Here is a 21992-nt window from a genome sequence, read left to right on the forward strand (position 1 = left end):
ATGAAAATGTTGTAAGAGTAGTGGGTATCTGAGTCATGGAGGAGGAAGCAGAACTAAGCTTATCAGGACAGGAAAAGGTACCAAAAGCAGATAATATACAAACTCATTCATTCTCAGATTTACCCAAAGTTCTCCTGATCATCATCATCATCATCATTATCATCATCATCATCATTATCAAAATAATTTACTAAACATTAAATAAAATTCATACACTCCATGGTGTGCAGGTAAATGTTTAACATCCAATTCTCTGGAGAAAACCAAACATATGATAGATAGTACTAGCCAATTGCTATGGTGTAAATACGCCTATGATGGCCAATTTCAGGCTACTAAGATGACATCACTGAACAGGGAGATAGGAAGAGATACATAGCCACATACCCTTATATATAACATACATAATTTCAAGAGTGTAGACAATAATAAACATAGCAAAATGATTAGGAAGTAACGAGTTTTGAGTATTTGCTAGCTCTATTTAAAAAATTATTTAAGTGTAATTCAATTTTTACCTCATTTTTAATATTGGCTATGTTGAATACCCAGCTTTCAAAATTCCTTAAGATGTAGCAATCAGCTCTCATCCGCCTGTATGAGCCAGTGGTAGCCCAACACTAGATATGCTGGTAATTGCACCAGTATGGTTCTAGTTATGGTAGAAGTCATCACCTCTTCTGGGAAGACTCTGTGTTAGGAAGCTTTGTCTGTACTCCTATCTCAACATCCTAGACACCCAGCAATGGCCACGCTGTGTTGTAATCTCATCTCTCTCCCTCCACACTTGACTTCCTGAAGCCAGTTCCTGAGACTTTTACCTCCATCTCTTCTGCATCCAGCACTGTTCCTGAAAGAGGGAAAGCTCAACAAGTGCACATTGACCAGGAGCTGGCTCCTGTTCTCCAGGAGCCCACAATCTAACTTAACGTACAAAGACACACGGCAATAGAATGCACGCACGATTTAGCAGAAGCTCTGAATAAACGTGTGAATGGATGGTAAGGTTTTTCTATTACGTACAAGTGGATTTTAGTGGGAAGTTTTGGAAAGGGGAGAGGGACATTATGAGATTTGTCTCTTCGAAGCCCCCCCCCCCCACTTTTTAAGCTTGAGTTGAATACCTGCCTTTGTTTTCTCATAGTACCTTATGTTTATTCTAAGGCATATAGGTCTTATCTCTGTTATGGTTGTCTATTTATTTTGTTGTTTCTGCCACCAACCTTATATCTTGGGTGCCAGGTATCAGATCTTATATATATTTGCATTCCCAGTGCTCAGTATAATGCTTGGAATATAGTGGATACTCAGTAAATATTTGCTGAATGCATTATACAAGCAAGCATCCACAGTAATATTAGTACGTTAATTTACTAGTGATACCACATTTTAAGAGGTGTACAATAATAACTAGACTGGTACAAATTATGATTCATGCCTATAAAGAGAATGTTTATAAGTCAACTGAACCTGTGAATAACATCGAGTACCTACAACACGCCAGGCTGTTTTAAGTTTTTAACATTGTATTTAGTTACTTAATTGTCATAAAAACCTTATTAGAGGTAGTAAATTATCTCCACTACAAAAATGGGAAGTAATGGAAATCCAGGACATGAATTCAGGTAGATCTGTTCTAAAAATTTCTGTATTTAATAACTAAGTTATTTTTCCTCACCATTGTGTATTAGTTGTTGTTGTTGTTGATGATGATGATGATGATAATAATAATAATAAATTAGTTTGGCCTAGCTGGCATGGCTCAGTGGTTGAGCGTGGACTTGTGAACCAGGAGGTCATGGTTCAATTCCCAGTCAGGACACATACCCAGGTTTCAGGCTCCATCCCCGGTGTGTGTATGTGTGTGTGTGTGTGTGTGTTGGGGCGGGGGGGTGCAGGAGGCAGCCAATCAATGGTTCTGTTTCATCACTGATATTTCTCTCTTTCTCCCATCCTTTCCTCTCTGAAATAAAGAAAAAAATATTTTTTTAAAAATGATAAATTAGTTTGCATGACTCCACTTCTAATGACAACACCTAGATCCTTATCCTGTTGCTTTGTCTGGCACCTGGAACTTCCCCTTCGCCAAAGGCAGGGCTTTCCCAGAGGAACTCTAAATATCCTGGAAAAATGCTGTTTTTATATCTGAGCAACCTCTATTCCACCTCCAAAACCAACGAGTAATTTCCTATCAACATTATTCATTACCCACTTTAATGACCAGGGATGCACTTTAGGTTGTTTCCTCTAAAAAAACCTCCTACTTGCGCCTCCCGGTGACTCCGGTGGCCCAGAGGCTTTCTGCCTCACATGCACCCCAGTTTTGCAGACGCTGCCCCACAGTTTTCTGGCTGCAGAAACTACACTTCCCAGCGGCCCGTTCGTCCTCACGAGCTAGCTTTCCAGGCTCCGAGAGGCATCGCGGGAAAACTGCCCAAGCTTTGCAGGGCAGTGCGGGTGGGAGACGTACAGAGCGCACCTCGAAATGGCTCAGATGCAGGATGAGCAGGGAGGGGGCGCGCCCTTGATGGCGGAAGGCAGGTCGGAGGCGGAGGTTAAGCTCATTCTGTACCACTGGACACACTCCTTCAGCTCCCAAAAGGTAAAGGCCTCGGGCCGGCGGAGGGCGGAGCGGATCGGGTTTCAGCACCAGGACAGCTCCCTGGGGGCCGGGCCCGCGCTGGCCCACCGGGAAACAGGCCGCCAGGCCCCCAACCCCACCAAAGCTCCCTCCAGGGCAGGGGTGCGCCTTCGTGGGGGGCAGGGAGCATCAGCCTGGGATGGAAAGCCTATGCCCGAGGCGCTGCCACTCATGAAATAAGACCAAAAGCATCACTTTCGGTAAATGGGCTACAGGCCTTGTCCCCCGGACCCCGCGGAGTGAGGCAGAGGGAAGCGCTTTCAAACAGCCCCAAACACCGATCTTACTCCATTTTGTTCCCATCCATTCTCTTTCACAACGTCTAGCATATTTGTATTTCAGTTTCTTCGTTGGGGAGGATATAATTAGGCTTAGGGCACAAAGAAAGTATTGGTGATGGGGAGGGTGACTGAATTATTGTAGCCAGAGTCATTGTCATTACCGACCTTTTCTAATTCATAGGAACAAGACGCTAGATTATATCTTATTAATTCTAGAACAGGAATACAGTGACATGGGGCTTAAACAGGGACATGTTCTGACAAATGCATTGTCAGGCGATTTTGTTGCTCTGAGAACATCACAGAGTGCACATCCACAAACCTAGGTGGTACAGCCTGCTGCCTACCTAGACAATATGGTACAGTTTATGGCTTCTAGGCTACAAGCCTGTACAGCATATTAATGTACAAAACTACACGAGATTAAATTTACACACAAGAGAAAATGATGCAATCAAGAGACATGTAAAAACAAAATATATGAGGCTGCTGCTGGTGTAACATGACATATTGTTTTACAAGTAAACTCTAAATACCGGGACAAAGTACAGTATAGTACATACATAAACCAGTAACACCGTCATATATTGTCATTATCAGGTATTATGTAGTGTACATAATAGTACGCATGCACATAATTTTATATGACTGGCGGTGCAGTATGTTTGTTTACACCAGCGTCACCACAAACATGTGAGTAATGTGTTGTGTTAGGGTGGCTATGACAGCACTAAGGGATGGGGATTTTTTTAGCTTTATTATAATCTTATGGGACCACTATCATATACGCAGCCTGTCGTTGACCCAACGGTAGTTATGCTGCACAGGACTGTAGTTAAAAAGGATGTTGAAAACACTCATAACTCAGGGAAGCACAGAAAAGCTGCCTAGTGGTATCCAGGGATGCCATTTAATTGAAAGCCCCCATGCTCTGTGATAACCGGTGTGACCTCTTCCAGGTGCGCTTGGTAATTGCTGAAAAGGCACTGAAGTGCGAGGAACATGACGTAAGTCTGCCCCTGAGTGAGCACAATGAGCCTTGGTTTATGCGTTTGAACTCAACTGGAGAAGTGCCCGTCCTTATCCACGGGGAAAGCATTATTTGTGAGGCCACTCAGATCATTGATTATCTTGAACAGACTTTCCTGGATGGTAATGTTAAGGCTATTTGTGATTTCTTGGATTTACTTTTAACACAAGTCTATGTGTTCCCTCCATCCGTTCTTCCCTCCCTTCCTCCCTCCCTCCTTCCCTTTCTTCCCTTTTTTTTTTTTAATTCCTTTTTGGTTTCATGATGGTGGTTTAGTGATAAAAACTTTTCCATTTCCATAAGCACACAAAAATAAATTAGGCCAATAACATAAATTTTGTATAAACCAGTACAACTCCATTTAAATTTCATGTAAACTACAAATTCTAATGTTTTAAATTTACATGAAAAAAAACCCCTGCCGGTGTGTGGCTTGTGGTGGTTAACTTAGTTGCCTTAAGGTCAAATTCATAATATTGATTCTAAATGTACACTATGAAAATCAGTCTCATCTGTTCTACCAAATGGTTCCACCTTAAAAACACTAAGAGGGGAGCAGAGGGGTAAATTATAGGCAAGGGGGAATAGAATGTTGGTATACTTTTGAGTTCTTGTCCCCTGTAACTCCTGTATAGTTTGAATTTCATCTCTTGTAAGGAATTATAGTGCCTTTAAGTAACAATCACTTACTGATAGCCTGTTTTATAGCAGGCATTTTGTAATTTCTGTTCTATTTAGTCTTCAAAGAACCCATCTGAGACGGGTGCGGTAGACTAGTTATTCCCATTTTGTACATGAGGGATTGCCTAAGGTAATATAGCTTTTTCAGGGCAGGGCTGGACTGCAAGCCCTTGAAATCCATATCTTCATATTGTACCAACTGTCTTCCATAGTCATTGCCACTTACACATGTGTCACTTGTTCCTCATGACAATCCTCTGAGGAGACTGTGGCTTCACTGATTTGCCCAAAATTCCATAGCTGACCAGGACTGGCAGGGCCCAGAACAAAACACAGGGCTCCCAGCTCTCAGTAGAGTACCCTTCTGCAAAAGGAGCTGCGTGAGATCCAGTGACTCTCCATCTCCCATCAGTTGTGTTGATGTTAACGGGGCAAATGAAAACCAGAATATAACGTCAAATCACTGGAAACTGAGTAAGGAAATTGGCCAAGAAAAATGTCTGAGGAGGTGCTACTTTGAAGGAAAACAGATATGGACCTGAATGGGGCAGGGACCCCAGGGAATTCGATGAGCAATGGGCTGCTTCTGCTCTTAATCCAACTATTCAGTTCTCTAGGATTCTGACAGGAGTTGTTATTTAGAGGTGGCCATTGATCTAAATGAAAGAATCAAATGAATGGCTTTTTCCTTCATCATTACCGGCCATCCCGCTGAGTCTATATGCTGGGGATTGTATTGAAAATGATGGCTAATTGGTTTAATACCATTTTTCTCAACGTTGAGCTTTTTGGAAATGGACAAGCCTATTAAGTAATAATTTGTATTTACTGGGAAAAGTGATTATAATAATGTGAATAAAACAAAAATAATTGTACAAGAATTCTGTTTTAAATAATCACAAGTTTTAAAATGATATAGTAAATGGGAAATCATATTTAAATCTTTTGTTAGTATCTCTTAAATTACTACTACTACCATTCTCCTCCTCCTCCGCCTTCTCCTTATCTCTTCCTCCTTACATTGTTTCTCCTCTGAGATATTGAGTAATATGAAATATGTTACTTAATAACATAGTAATGTTAATGATTATTAGGCTTTCTTAACATGTTCCTTAGGCTTTTTCTTTTCCTTTGACTGTATAACAACAAAACTGAAACACATTCTGAGTCCTGCTCTAACAAGGGAAATACTAGGCTCTTATTATAATTTATTGAATCAGAGAAGGAGGCATTGTGGGCTAAGTGTTAAGATAAAAACATGGAAACTAAGGACTTTAATTCTGATGTACCAACAGAATAAGAAATCAAGAATCCTAGCTTGTAGCCTGAAGCTGACCCTAACGTATTCCAGGTCCTTGGTGACTTGACTTCTGTTCATCCCCTCGGATTAGGTGACATAGTTTTATCAATTGCAGACATAAAGCAAGTCCAACTGGTTCCTATCTTACTCATTCCTCTTTCCTAGGAGAGTAGTCTTAGGGTTGTAAAAGATTAATATGAAAGGACCTAAACCCATATCAAACCAGCACAAGAACAATTAGTTACATAAATGAAGACTAGTCTAATATACAGATGAAGTTTATCCCAAAGTATTAAATAAAAAACAAACAATGTAAGTGTTATCACAATTATCATTAAGATACTTTATATTTACCATTAGGAATTCAGGGTGATTAGGAAAGGAGCCAGACAAGAGATAGGCAAATGTTATCCCAATTGTCAAGGAGGCTGAGTGGGGGATTCTACCAATTCTTGCTACTTAAAGTGTCTTCCATTGACCAGTGGCACTGGTATCACTGGGAGCTTGTTAGAAATGTCATTAACTAACACTTCAAAAAAAGAGTCTATTATGTGCCAGGCATGATTCTAGATATTGTGTATCTTGATTTAAGCAAATCATTTACAATTGCTTTATATGATACCCCTGTGGAATGAAGGAGCAACTATGGCTTGATGAAATGCACCTTTTCAGTTGAATAAACCACTGTATTGAAGAATATTCATTTTAGATTTCTTATACTAGGTTGCTTCTTTAGCCATAGACTGTCATGTTACTTATCCTATAATAATTTTTATTTCACTTTATTTTAATTATTTCAATTGCTTGTGGACCACTCTAAATATCATAAGATCAGAGACAGTGTCTGTCTCATTAATGACAGTATTCCCAATGCCTCATATGGTGAATATTTTTTAATAGGAACTTAATAAATACATTTGAATTATTAAAATAAGTGAATTATTGAAAATAAATCTCAACCTGGGCAGGGACCCCTACTGTTGTTCGTATAGGCTTCTATTCCCTGAGGAGCCTAACGATTCCATAAATGACTTGAATAAAGACATAGCAGAAACATTATTAGATTTGTAAATGACAGGAAAGCTAGGATGGTTAATATGATGACTAGCTTATGAAACGTTTCTAATGGAACGATAAAATGGAAACATAACTGAGATAAAGTTTAACAAGGTTAGATGTAGTGTGTGAATCTTGTTTGTAAAAGTCACCTCCAGTAGTGAGGGAGGGGAGGCCTGGCTGGCTAACGAGTTCCCAGTAAAAGCCAGTAATAAACAAAAGGCTCGTGTGATCTGAAATTGTTTCAGAAGTATAGGCTCTGTCTAGAATATGGGGAATTGTAACCTGCTGCATTTTTAACTGGTTGCAATATGTAGCATTTTGTCCAGTTATGGATGGAACTGTGAAGGAGTCGGCAAATTAGAATGATAAGTGAATGGATTTCATGAGGTGTATAGTTGCCCAGGGTTATAATAGCGAGACTTCAATTAAGTGTATCCATTCTAAATAATAGAGTGTAGTGAACTGGTATCTCCTTCACTGTTACTATTGCTATCCCGTGTTAGTCTATCAGTTGGGGATTATACTAAAAATGACCTTTCTCAATACTATTGCTATCCCGTGTTAGCCTATCAGTTGGGGATTATACTAAAAATGACCTTTCTCTGTAATCAGTATTACCATGGTTACATCCTTATGAGATAAGTCCATTAAATAACTGCTAGTTTTTTTTTGGGGGAAAATTTGATCACCAAGACAGTCTTTCCAAGTTTTAGCTAAAGAAAGTGAATATTACATTGAATGATGGCTATACTCGATTTTTTTTTTTTAAAGCAGTTACATGGAAGACTGGTGTAGACATCAGCCCGATTCATGAATCACTTAAGAAAGCCAAGTAGATCTTCAAATGTACTCCATTGAATTTTGTACTTTAACAGTGGTATGTTCCTGCGGTCAGAGGTTGGGTCAAAGGAAGAATTTAGAACTACTCTGCTGCTCAGCCAAAGGCTGGCCAAGAGCAATCTCTTGATTCATTCTTTCAGTAGACATTTATTGGGTATTAATTGGTACAAGGTCCCAATATAAAGGCCCCAAATCACTAACAACTTATCTTCAAAGATAATTTCATTCTATAAAGTTGGCCGGGTGCCAAACCTGCTTGCAAGACATGCATGTATTATCACTATTACCCAGTTTTCATATATGTGACAACTTTTCCTACCTGGGCATGTGATGAAGAGTAGTTACAGTAAAGCAAGCAATTTATATGATAGTAAGCAAACTAGGAGAACTCAGGAGAAATGGATGTGACAAGTGAATATACACACTAATAATAGGAATTTAAAATCCAGATATTTCTTATACTATTCATAATCTCTTTGGGTGATCTTTAATTTGGCCACTAGATAATAAAAAAAAATGTGGGCATAAAATTACTGCAAAATACTAGAACATATGCTATTTTTTTTTTTACTGCCAGTGGTAACCTGGAAACAAGGATGTATTATGGTGAATATTGAATTTTGGTAATTTAATATATAACAGAAAATCCTGGGTGCATAATTTGACACCATGTAATTTTTCTTTTCTCTATTTAGCTTTGATCTTGCTAGCACCAAAGTTAAAATAACCTTGAATTATAGTTAGTTTTTAACCACACCTTTTGCTTCAGGTCATAACTTAATTGTTTACTATTAGTATATTTTCTAATGGTCAGGTGTATGACTTGTTGAAGGGTACAATCTTATTCAGCTAGTTGATGCATATTATCTTATATACTAATGTCATCACTAAGTGATCTAAGTAGAATTTTTTAAAAAATCAACAAAAGGACCAAGTTAGAAATGAAATCTACTCTGTTTTCATTGAGCTAGTAAAGAAGACCTGAAGGTTCTTCAAATAGACCTGGGGGAGTCTTTCTTGAAAACAGGCATAAAGTGCCTCTTATCTGCCATCACTGGGGAATGCAGGCAATCAGAGTAGTGAATTTAGTAAAATAATGGAAGGTTATGCCTTTAAGTCCTTTGACCCTTTCTATTTCTTGCTCTTGGAGCTGAATGGAATTTTTTAAATGGCTCAAGGCCATTGTTATTATCACCAGCAATATAGAGACTTGAGAATTAAAGGGCTGCAGAATGCTTTTATTGTTTCTTTCTGATTAAAAAAACACAAAACTAATTTTGTTTTCTCTCCTTGTTGTTTATCACGTCATTCTGCCTTTTTAAAATGTCCATCTGCCTTTTCCTAAATTGTTGCCTAAATTTAGGTCCAGTACAAGACCTGTCTTGTCCCTACTCAGTCTTCTAGGAAATCAGATCTTGTCAAGTTATTTATTTATTCTTTTTAAAAAATTGATTTCAGAGAGGAAAGGAGAGGGAGAGGGAGATGGACAATGTTGAGAGAGAATCATTGGTTGGCTGCCTCCTGCATGCCCTCTATTGGGGATGGAGCCTGCAATCTGGGCATGTGCTCTGACCAGAATCGAACCCATGACCTCCTGGTTCATAGGTCCATGCTCAACCACTAAGCCACACCAGCTGGGCTATTTATTTTTATTTATTGTTCCAGTGACTGCTAATCGTTGCTTCCACTACTGCAACCCTATTCCCCAATACTGGGAGCCCTTCCCATTGCCCGCTTCTTAAAAGTTCTCGATTACCACCCTGGCTGGTTTGGCTCAGTGGATAGTATGTGGGCCTGTGGACTCAAGGGTCCCTGGTTCAAATCTGGTCAAGGGCACATGCCCAGGTTACAGGCTTGGTCCCCAGTAGGGGGTATGTGTGTGTGTGTGTGTGTGTGTGTGTGTGTGTAATATATATATGTATTAGTATATATAGTTTTAGTATATTGACCTTTAACAATCCAGGTACATGCCCTTGACCGGAATCGAACCTGGGACCTCTCAGTCTGCAGGCTGAAGCTCTATCCACTGAGCCAAACCGGTTTTGGCTATAGTTTTAGTATATTGACCTTTAACAAGTAGCCAGATATCTCTCCAGCACAATGTGTTTATTTGGGAATAACAAAGAATTGCAATTTGGGACCTGTGGACTAATGGTGAACCATGTGCAAGTGCAGAGAAACAAGAGGAACACACTCTTGTATGGACATAGGAGGGAATGTTGTAAAGGACGAATCCATTGGAGGAAATTGCAAGTTCAAAGTATAGTGACTTCTCATTGGCTGAGTTTGGAGGCCTCCCGTTGGCGGAGCTGTTACTGGGCCGGGAGGACCCTTTTCCTCCTCCAGCTCGGGTGGGAGGAGTATGTTGGAGGTGCTGGTGCGGGTCTCCCTGTGGGGTCAGTAGTGAGCTATGAGGGACACATTGTGTTAGAGTTCTCCCAGCCTCCCCACTCCATTGAAATGAGGGTTTTGTTTATTAAATTTTCGCAGGATTAAAACAAAGCTAAAAGGACTGGCAAATAAAAGTTGATGAGAGTGAGGGGGCAGATCTGCATAGTTCAAAGGAAATTCCCAGCTGTGTTTTGACTGCTGTGCTCTGGTGACAGGAGGTTGGCGGCCCATGGCGCACGTGGCGCTGGACAGGGCGTGCTCGGGAGAGGCCGAGACTGAAGAGAAGCAGGACCCACGGGTGTTTTCTGCTCTGACAGCGTTTCTGGCGAGTTACACAGCAATGGTGTACTGAGTCACGAACATTATTTGCATGCGTTTCAACATTGGAAGAGTTCAGGCCTGGTCGCATGAAGCCTCCCTCCCCAGAAAGCAACCAGGCCTCTTTTTCCGGCTCTCTTTCACACTCCAGGGGGACCTGGCCGCTCTCCTGGACACTAGCCTCAGGCCTGGCACTGGAAGGCAGCCAGGGCCAGGAGCCATGAATTTAACCACCTGGGAAGCATTTAAACATGCTGGCCCATTGACGGTATTAAGCTGAGGTTCTTAGAGTCCTAAAGCAGTGGTTCTTAAACGTTTTGGTTTCTGGGTCGCTTTGTGTTAGAAATTATTGAAGATACCTGGGCCACATCTATCAATACCGAACACACTGGAAATGAGAGCGGAGAGCAGTTTGAAACACAAGAACGCGCACGCCTGTGTGCCATGAACTGTGGGAAGGAGTCAGGCAGCCCCTGCACAGCAACGCTCGACACTGAGAGAGAAGAGTGGGAAAACAGTCAACATCTTAGAATGACGATAAAAACAGCTTTGACACTGGGGAGCCCCCGAGAGTGTCTTGGGAAAGCTCAGGGATTCTCAGACTACACTTTGCCCTTCGTGGTCTATGAACAGAATTCAGGAGATTTGAGATTTTACTTAGATGGGGGAAATGATATCTTGATTTCCAGTAGAAATTTATTATTTCCTCTCCTTTCTAATATAGGTATAATCCACAGCAGTAGCAGGAGTGCCTGTGACTTTGTTACCAATAGAAATCACAGATGTGCTCATAGTGTATCAAGTTATTGCAGATATTTAAAATCATCATTTATGCTCCTATTATTTTGAACTTATGATAGACCTGCTGCTAGATCTTGTTAACGTATTAACACATAGGCACCCATATTAGTATTTTATCATTTAAAATTACTTTCTTAACTGTATCTATAATAATAATAAAAGTGTAATATGCAAATTAGATCGGAAGTCCTACCAGACAAAGCTGGGGCTGCAGCAGCGGCATCAAGGAAGCCGCTGCCTAGGGCTTCGAGGGAGGGATCCAGGCAGCCACCAGGACTGCGAAGGCCTACTCTTGCTTGAATTTCGTGCATCGAGCCTCTAGTTTTTATATAATCAACTTCCTATACAATCCTATGTTTGTATTTTATGCATTTTTTTAAAAAACAACAAGAATTTATTTTCATGATTACATGCCTTGTAGATTAGCTGGAGTGTGCCTCAGGCTGGCCTCAGCCCCAGACCGGAGGGTCAGCTCAGGTCTTCTCTTTCTGGGCCTCATGATCAAGGCCAGGGCAAGAATCTCCTCAGAATGAGTGCTTCTCATAATGGATTATTTGACCACAGGAGTGCTAACACAGCTTGTATTTTACACATTTAAGAACAATATTTTGAGCAGAGCATGGTGGCACATAAAAGGTTAAGAACTCTCAATATTTCAAGGACCTTAGAAGGCATCCAGCGTGTTGTACTCATGGAAGTGGGATGCGTGTACTGTGCATTGATTGGTTGGCATCCCAGTGATACACTGAGATCAAGAGATTTTGAAAGGTCAGCAAGGAAGTGTGCTCTGGTTGGGTAAATCCACTGTTGGCAGGCAGTGTATAGCTGACACTTCATTCTGGATGATCCTAATGCAGCCTTCAGAATTGGATAACCTAGCAGTTTGAAGAATAATCCATCTTGTGTTTTCTTAGAGAGTCAGAAATAGCCTGTTGGCTTCAAAAACTTGTTCTACTTGGTCTGGCATTATGAAATCTTCCCTGCAACCAACTCTGAATTGTCAACACTTATGAATGAGTGGGTCATGCTCAAAAGGATTCTAAGTTCAATAAATAACCCAAACGGAGGAATAAATCAATAAAATTAAGACTGTTCTTTTCACTCGTTGGAATAAGGTAGTTGCCTTTTTTTTTTTCTGGGCAGTTTGAGAGGCAGAAGTGAAAAGTGATTCTGAAGGGACATTGACCTCACCTTTGGGTCATGCAATTCATCTTCATCATCCTTAGATAGTCTCTGAAAAGTAAGCTCTTTGAAGATGTTATGATGTTGGAATAAAAGAGAGTACTGTATTAAGAAATAGATGACTTTAGTTCTTGTTCTGCCTCTAATTAGCTCTGGGATCTTGGGAGAATTTCTTGGCTTCTATATCTCAGTGCCCTTATACTACAGAGTTTCTCCAGCTCAAATACACTAGTCCCCTTTTCTGTTGGAGATAGATACAAGACCCCCAGTGGATGGCTGAAATTGTGGATAGTACCAAACCCTACATATCATATTTTTTTCCTATGCATACATATCTATAATAAAGTTTAATTTATAAATTAGACACAGGAAGAGATTAACAACAATAACAATAATAAAACAGAACAGTTATAATAATACACTGCAATAAAAGTTATGTGAATGGCTTTGGGACTATTATGAAATAAAAAGGATGACTTGAACACAAGCTCTGTGATGCTGCTACGCTTGATCTGATAACTGAGACAGCTACTAAGTGACTAACAGGAAGGGACAGCATGAAATTTCATCACGCTATTCAGAATGGCGTGCAATGTAAAACGTATGAATTGTTTATTTCTGGAACTTTTCATTTAATGTTTTTGGATCATGGTTGAATGCAGGTAGCTGAAGCAATGGAAAGTGAAACCATGAATACATGTGTTTGCTATTGTCTATAATTCCTAGTAATTTGGGAGTGTATTAATTAATTTGTTAATTAAAATTTACTGTGTACCTATTTTGAGCCAAATGTGATATTAAATACTAAGGATGCAAAAGAGAACATGGTCCTTGCCCTCAAGGAGTCTATAGTCTAGATTTTAACCAGAAAATGAGGATTCATGTAAAATCCACTTTCCAGAGATAACATATTAGAAATTCCATGAAGATTGTCATTTCACATTCACATAGCATCAATAGGGTAACTCTTGGTATTAATTGGAACCTAGGACAGAGTAGTCCCTGCACCTCTGTCTGTAATGAGCTTGCATTCTTAACCAACCTTTACCAAGGGCCTGAAATGTTCGGGGCACTATGCTAGACCCTGGACCACAGGCCCCTTACCCTGCAGAGGTTCATGGGGCAAAAAGATACAAATAATTAAGGTGATCAGGGCTTTAATGGGGTATGCTCACGGTATTTTGTGTGTTCAGAGGAAGGCACACCTGGCCTAGTCAGATGCTGGTAGCTGTAGGAGGTCAGGGAATGCTCTTTGAAGAGCTGGCATCTCTAGACCTTGAGGGTTGAGTAGTAATTTGTAAGGCGGAGAAGTGTGAGAATGCCAGAATGATCATGATTTGGGATCTGGCCTGGTACATTAGGCCATTTCAAAATTTGAATCTCTGAGCTTGGGAGATATCTTTTAAAGCCTTGATATAATATTGAAAATGTTAATGATGAGATGGTTGGGTTTTTGTTTCTGATGTAATATTTCATTTGTAACTTTTCCTTTAATGTTTCTGTGTGTGTTTGTATATGCACTTTAGAAAAAACACCCAAGTTAATGCCTGATAAAGAAAGCATGTATTACCCACGGGTACAACACTATCGGGAACTGCTCGACTCCTTGCCAATGGATGCCTATACACACGGCTGCATTTTGCATCCGGAGCTAACCGTGGACTCCATGATCCCAGCTTATGCAACAACAAGGATTCGCAGTATGTAAAAATCTTAAAGACCTGAATTCTGTCCTGAGTTCCTTTTAATTCGTTTAAGATCTATCTCATGAGCATTAAGAGGAGACGGGAACAGAGTTGTTGAGTTTGCTTCATGGACGGGCAAGTGATAGATGGACCATGCACCCAGGTTAATCTGTGCTTCAGCTATCCAGCTGGACACTTGTGGTCTATACTTCCTGATTTCCCAGCTCTCGGCTTTGAGGGCCAAGTTTGGATAAAACTCAGAAGAGTGACCTGTGGAAAAGTAAAGACCATGACATGTTCTCATGGACAGCTGGACCAGGAAGCAGGAAAGCTGGGATCTGTGGGGAACAGAGGCAACTGAGTTCACATTTCTGGTTCTTCCCTTTCATTATGCGAGGGAGCCAAACTTCAGGCTGTTCACTTTTTCTCTAAATCCAGTGATGGCAGAATTATAGAGCTTGAACTGAGCCGTCCAGCTCTCCTCCATCCTGTCCTGCCTGAGGAAGGAGTAGGGTTGCTACATGAGGTGTAGAGCAGCAGAAGGGTGCGCTGTGGCACAGTAATTGGGGACAAGAAAATTGGGGATGGTGGTTGTGGTCAGACTCTGGATGTCTGACTAGAAACACACACCTACATCTTCTAAACCTAGAAACAATATTCTTTCCAAAAACCAAGCCTCACCTTTATCGTTCTCTTCTGTTATTTTTCATTCTTTTTGGTACCTCTCCTCCTCCCTCTTCTCCTCTCCCTTCTCTTCCCTTCCCTCCTCTTCTACACTCTCGTTTTCTCCTCTCTCTTCCTGCTTCTCAGCTTCCTCTTGCTTCCCCTCCTCTTCATAAAGACTGGTCTATGATGTGAAACAAGTATTCTGATAGATACAATTCTGTCACCTAGAATTCATATATATATATATGTATGTATTTTAAAATAAGGCTTTGCCCTCCTCTTCATATAGAAGTTCCTTATAGAAAACTTGAAAGGTATGGGAAGGTAGCGCAAGTACCCTGCACCCAGCATTTACGACGTCTGGGCCTTCCCTCAGCTCCTTCCAGGCGCTTCTCACTGAATCCTGCCCCTGAGCAGGTACTCCGAGAGGCCCACGTTAAAGGTGAGGAAACTGAGGCACAGAGAGGGTGAGCCCGAGGCAGAGGCGGGGCCTGAGCCCCTGAACTCCTGCTCTTACCGTCGAGTTTCCCGCTTCTCCTTGTTTCTCACACAGAAGGAAGGAAATAATTTTCTGTTTCAAAAATGACTTCCTTATCAGGCCAGATTGGTAACACAGAGTCCGAGCTGAAGAAGCTTGCTGAAGAAAACCCAGACTTGCAGGAGGCCTACATCGCAAAACAGAAGCGCCTGAAAGTGAGTAGACCAGGGGTCCTCAGCTTGCAGCCACTGTTTGTGCTAAATGTTAGCACTGTTTCTAGAACACCTCCTGTTAAAGATCGCAGGTCACCAGCACACCATTTACCTGTGGCTCATGCTGTGCTTTCAGAGTTTTTCTTTAGTTGGCTTGATATTCAAACCTAACCACCGCTGCTTAGACAGCGGATATTGCGCCTGCTGGTTCCCAAGCACAGTTCTAAAAGGTAAGAGCAGCTTAACAACACATTCGAGGTACTCTGTGCGTCAGGCCTAGGCTGCCCGCTGTCTGTGGCTTACCTGCCTCCTAAAGGCTTCATCAGTTACAGTTGACCTCTCTCTCTCTTTTTAAAAAGAAAGATTTTTATTGATTTCAGAGAGGAAGGGAGAGGGAGAGAGAGATAGAAACATCAATGATGAGAGAATCATTGATTGGCTGCCTCCTGCATGCGGGGATCGAGCCCACAATCCAGGCATGTGGCCTGACGGGGAATTGAACCGTGACCTCCTGGTTCATAGGTCAATGCTCAACCACTGAGCCACGCTGACCAGGCAGCCTTTCTCTTTCTGTTGATTCTTCCCTATGGCCCAGCAACGCGTGCCAGCTCCTCCCATATTAAAGATGTAGCAAGCAGCAACACCGCCCCCTCCCTCAGCTTCCCATCTTCCTTTACCGTGTCTGAGCGAAAGGAGCATTCTCAGAAGAAAGGGGACACCCGCACACAGCACTGCTGGTTCTCCACTCGCTCCTTCCCTCACCGCCGTCAGGTTCCCCCTCACCCCCCAGCCGTCAGTCATTCCAGTTATTCACTCAGCAAAGCCTGCTGACCTTCCACCCCTGAGCTGGGCCCGGGAAGCATCTCTGTGCCCCTCAGCGTCTTCGCCCTCTCCGGTCCTCTGGTCCACAGCAGTGGCCAGTGAGCAGTGACCCTGGCCCTGGGGCATCTGCACAGCCGCGCATTCCCCCCCAACTTAGCTTTCGCTTTAACGAAGCTATTCTAATTCTTCTCATTTGCCACGAACAGTTCCCAACTCTACAATAGTGTCTATCTGCTTTGCTCTACAGCGCTTGTTTTAACAGGCTTAACTAATCTATTGTGTTATTTTTGTTAACTAGTCAAAGCTTCTTGACCATGACAATGTCAAATATTTGAAGAAAATCCTAGATGAGTTGGAGAAAGTCTTGGATCAGGTGGAAACTGAGCTGCAAAGAAGAAACGAAGAAACCCCAGGTAGGTTCTCATTTGTATTCCTTTTCCCTGGACACCAGGAGTCTTTATGGGAACGGCCTTAGATTTCAGTAACAATGTGCTGTCATTATTTTCCCGGGCAGTTTGAATTCAGTAAACAATCCTGAGAAGCTGAGAGCCTCCATGCCCGAGGAGGAGGTAACTGATATTTCCTCTGGTTTAGGGAAACAATAGGTGAGCTTTAGGAATATCCATAAAGTCAGGCCTGAAATGTCACTCGGGGAGTGCTGCTCTCAGTCACTATGGAAAGGGTAACAGAGTCCCTGTGCGAAGCAAGTTTCAGCTAACGGGGTCCTCAACTTTGTTGTCAACTGGAGTAGCACCCTGGACGTGGCCGGCGTGCTTGCACTTGAGCCCTGGCTGCACAGCTAAGTCAGGTGCACAGGTCCAATGCGTGGATGCTCCCCAGTCGGCCTGCACGTCTGCACGTGCTGGCCCCATTTCATACTTGACTGCAGGTGAGAAGCTGTCCCCCTGCCTAAGGAAAGAATTAGAGGGAACATTCAAGCACCTGGTCAGGTTATTCAACTAAATTAACTGCTGCAATGACATGTTTGTGAGATGGGCGAGGTTGGAATTCCACAATCATAATCCAAATTGTGCAGAAAAATCCTTCAGGGGTCCTATTTCACTTCGATGCAGACTGACCAACAATTAGATACCAGGGCTTTGCTGAATTCAGTGTTATGGTTGCTATCCTCAAGGATAGATAGGCTTTGAGCTCAAATGACCCCGGTTTCACTTAGGGACCGAGGTGGCTGGCAGATGTTAAGTCTCCCTGAGCTTGGAATACGTATGCATGGACTTGTTTTTTAGCATAAAATTACTCGCCGAGTAGGAGTGCCAGGAAGATGTACCATGGCCTTCATCTCCTGTTGTCCTCACTCCTGCCCTCAAGACTGAGACGCAAGATGCCAGGTAGGGTCTGTCTGGGCAGTGGGAGTGGCCCTAACTCTCCGTGTCCCTTTCTCTGATTAGAAGAAGGTCGCCAGCCCTGGCTCTGCGGAGAGTCCTTCACCCTGGCCGACGTCTCGCTCGCTGTCACCCTGCATCGCCTGAAGTTCCTGGGGTTTGCGAGGAGAAACTGGGGGAATGGAAAGCGACCCAACTTGGAAACCTATTACGAGCGTGTCTTGAAGAGGAAAACATTTAACAAGGTTTTAGGGCATGTCAACAATATCTTAATCTCCGCGGTGCTGCCCACAGCGCTCCGGGTGGCCAGGAAGAGGGCCCCCAAAGTTCTTGGCACCACCCTTGTGGTTGGTTTGCTCGCAGGGGTGGGTTATTTTGCTTTCATGCTGTTCAGAAAGAGATTTGGAAACCTGGTATTAATAATTAGACCCAGACCAAGTTATTTCTAGGCTTGCGGGGATCCGGTGGTGGCAACTCACCCTACCATTTAGCTCAGCCTTGTCCACCCTGCCAGGCCCAGGGCAGAATGACCCCGGGCAACCAGCACAAACCATATCTTACTTTACTCTTTGGGTAGTTGATGTCAGGGAGGTGGCAATGAACATGACGGGGCTGGTAATGTTACGATTACTGACTTGCAAACCTAACTTAATCTCTCTTTAAAACACACGCAAAGTCCAGGTATGTTAATGCTGATAGGTAGAGAATAGTCCTTGACCTCAAAAAGCCAGTTTAGGTTCTGAATTTTTTTTTTTTGCTGGGGAGGTTATTATTACAAGCAGACAGTAATAATAACCCAAGGTTGCCCATAGCTCTTTATCTGAGACTATCTTGATATGCTGAGTGCTGAGTAGTTAGCAGTATTTGCCCCTGGAATTTAGACGTCATATTTGTTACACAGCATGGGGTTCAGACAGCAGCAGGGTGCAACAATGCTCCATGCTAGCACAGCTGGCTTCAGGCAGAAATGAGGGAGGCAAAGGGAAAAGGGAGAGGTAGAAAGGGAAAATGAAGTCTACGCTGTACAGAGCAGAGCAGTGGAGTTCAATTTCCAGGAGCCTCCAGAGCCACCCAGGGCTGCCTGTCCCCTAAGGAAACATTACGGTGATGACCTGTGCCCCCTGCCCACACATCCTCCCGTAGCTGAGAACCTTGGGAAAATAAGGCCAAGGATTTACGAGGTGGAGTGGGCTGGAGAAAACCCAGGCTTGCAGCACCTCATTTGAATGCATATGAATCACGCTCACATCCATCGATCTAATAAGATAAACTGCTTATGTACTTTTGTGTGAGATGCACACCCAAGCATGTCTGCCTAGCATTTACACGAAGCTATGAGGTGATATAAAAAAGGTCCCTTTCTTTTCATGGTTCCCCAATTCGATGGTGCCTATGGACTGTTGTGTCCAGTCACATGTGGCTGGGTAGTGGGTTTTGATGAGCTGGGCGTACTAACCGTGCCCATTCTGCATTTGGGAGGCTGGTGTGTTCATCCAAAAACTGTTGTCCAGGCCTTGCATCCGTTTATGATCATCAACAAATCTTTAGAAGGTTCCAGAGGAAGAGAAAGGTCTAGTCTTAGCCCTTGGCAGTTAATTTACAGGAGATGAAGTAAATGGCTAGGTAGGAATGCCACCAATATTCATTCATATACATCTGGGCATCTTGGGGGTGCCTCAGTCCGTGTGGAAAGGACAAGCCCAGTGTGTCCCACGAACAGCCATAGAGCTGCATCCGACAGTCTGGCTCAGGAGAAATCTTTCTTGGTGCCAGGCACACAGAGATGCTCTAGAGCAGGGCAGAAAGGCCTTGAGAGTGGTGTCAGGTCTCTGGCAGAGAGAATAAGGAGCCAAAGGTCCAGGAGCAACATAAGCTTGCTTGGACGGCCCCCCATTGGCTGTGCAAGATAGCCAAAGACCGGACTGACTATTTCTTTCATAGGAATCAGTCATTCCTAGGGAACAATGATTTTCTGATGGTCAAAGGCTTCTATAATTCCATTTCATGATCCAGTTGTTTCAGAAAAGCTTAATGAACTGGATGTTCTGTGTTTACAAAAAATTAATAACATTTCCGGTGTGAACTCAATCCAACAATCATTAGTAGACAGGAGCTTTTATACTAGTAATGTCTTAATTTTGCACCTCAGTGCACTGTTGTATAGAGTGAAATTTGTTGCTGGAACATTCTGATCCATGTACTCATAAAAGATCCACAAAACTGATTATTCAGTAGTTTGCAGTGTTATTTGTTACCTTGTTAGGAGCAAGAACTCAGACATGAATCCAAACCTAAATTGGATTTTTATAAAACTACGAAGGATATTTACCGATGTGAGGGCTGTTCATTAAGAATAAAGATGAGAAGCCAGTGCTGGCTTTTCCTTAAATTTATATCATTACTGAATCAGAGAAAATCTACTAGGAAATTTCTGTAATTTTCCGATACAATTTCATTGGAAATAAACTTGTGTCAATATTAAAGATGATGCATTGCGGACATTTCGCTTGTTTTATGACCACCCTTGAGATTATACTTAAAAAAATGTCTGTTTAGGGGTATCATGGCCACTAGATGTCGCTGATCACCCAGCAGTCTGAGACTGGGCGTTCTTTAGGTGCAGCAAAGCCTTCTGAAATGTTTCAACTGAAGATAAACATGAATGATCTCAGTTTCCGAAATGAGGACATCTTCATCAAATCATTCATCTGTAGAAAAGCTTGAGGCACATGTGGTATTGATTTCTGGTGAACTGGAAGGGACAAACACCATGTCAAGCTGAAGAGCTGAACACGTCCTATCAGCAAGATCGGCACTTTTATGTGTTTCCTTTTTCATGATCATTGGTGCCTGGCCAACGTGCTCCTCAGTTTCCCAAATTTGTGTAACTATCACAATTAGAAAAATGCCCGAGGTACTACATTTATGCTGGCTATTTGTGTCTTAAAGCATAAATGCTATTTAATTGTTATTGCAATGATATGCCTTTGGAATCCCATTTCCTTAATTGCAGATAGTTGTAAATTGCTTGCTCAATTTTTAGTAGTTGTTGATATTGACCCAGAGTTGTAGATATTTTGGTGTTGTGGAATGTAATAGAGAGATCAAGATACTATTCTGCCTGTAAGATAAATAAAAATAATTGGAAAAGAAATATGTGCCCTGCAAGTACTAATTTTGTAATCTTTTTGAGAAAACAGATGTGTTTGTTTCATTTAAAATCAAAGCATAATGTGGGAAACAGTAAAACAAGCAGAAGTTAGGTATTCAAGATATTTAGCAATAGAAAGCCACATTCTCCTTAAAACAAAAATTACCGACCCATGGTTTACTTACATACACACAATTTTATGGTTAAAATGAATTGCAGCTTCAAGAATTGCATATTGATCCTGATCATTAAAGGATCTCTTTTGTAGCCAGCCACCTCACAGAGAGTAGCATGAAAATGATAAAAAACTAGAAAGTATTTTTTTTTTCAAAACAGTTTTGTTACATATTTACTGGGTTTCAAATGTGACTCTACTTATGATATTTATGTCTATTTTGATATAGCTAATTCTCTTTCTTCTATTGGCTTGTAGATGATAAATATTCAAGTTACCATCCATATTTTGGCCTTGGTAAGCTTAGCTATTATTCTAATCATCAAGTAGAAACTGAGTACTGTTTTTGTTTTATATTGAGCAAAGCAAATGAAATGAAAATTAAATTGACCTTATTTTCCCTAAGTAGGCAAACACAAACAGAAAAAGGAGCAATTTTGAATACCCAGGGAAATTCACGTGCATATACAACTCTGCAGTCTTTTCGGAAACGAAAAGGGCACCATGGTAAAGACACAAAAATTAAATGAATGCAACAAATAATTTGGCATTTGGACATCACCTTTACATTGTTCATGCCAAATATTTGGCCCATTTTTATTCTCTCCACCATTCAAATCAGAATGTCTTGATTGTCCAATTCCCCAGAATACGTGTGTTTTACTAGGTAAGGTAGTAGATTTGAAGCCAAGTGAGGGAGTATAATTTCTAGAGTGAGGATAATAGTTTTAATTGTGTATTGCATAATGCAAATGAAGAGACAGGGAGAGAAAGAGAACTCGCTTTGTGGAAGATTAGAAAGGCAGCGAGTGCATGATAAAAGCAATTCCCTGTATTTCTTGCTTCTGAGTTGAGCCCTGGGTTTTGACTTAGGCGGGAGGAAGGTGCGGATGGGGCAGAGCATGTGGTTCCGAAGGTGCGGATGGGGCAGAGCAG

At 41.8% G+C, this 21992-nt stretch overlaps 1 protein-coding gene across 2 annotated transcripts; it reads left to right on the plus strand.

Annotated features, from left to right (window-relative positions):
• The first annotated feature begins 2416 nt into the window (after positions 1-2416).
• Positions 2417-20884, plus strand: GDAP1 (ganglioside induced differentiation associated protein 1). Of its 2 annotated transcripts, none has more exons than XM_006767337.2 (6): positions 2417-2602; positions 3882-4074; positions 14051-14224; positions 15474-15568; positions 16686-16800; positions 17797-20884. In XM_006767337.2, the coding sequence occupies exons 1-6, from the start codon at positions 2486-2488 to the stop codon at positions 18177-18179; spliced, it is 1077 nt and encodes a 358-aa protein (XP_006767400.1). In that variant the 5' UTR covers positions 2417-2485; the 3' UTR covers positions 18180-20884. The 2 variants fall into 2 exon arrangements, with proteins under 2 accessions (XP_006767400.1, XP_015421759.1); XM_015566273.1 differs by having other exon boundaries at positions 17800-20884.
• The last annotated feature ends 1108 nt before the right edge of the window (positions 20885-21992 follow it).

Source organism: Myotis davidii, unplaced genomic scaffold (assembly GCF_000327345.1).
Source record: "Myotis davidii unplaced genomic scaffold, ASM32734v1 scaffold200, whole genome shotgun sequence".
Classification (NCBI taxonomy): Eukaryota; Metazoa; Chordata; class Mammalia; order Chiroptera; family Vespertilionidae; genus Myotis; species Myotis davidii.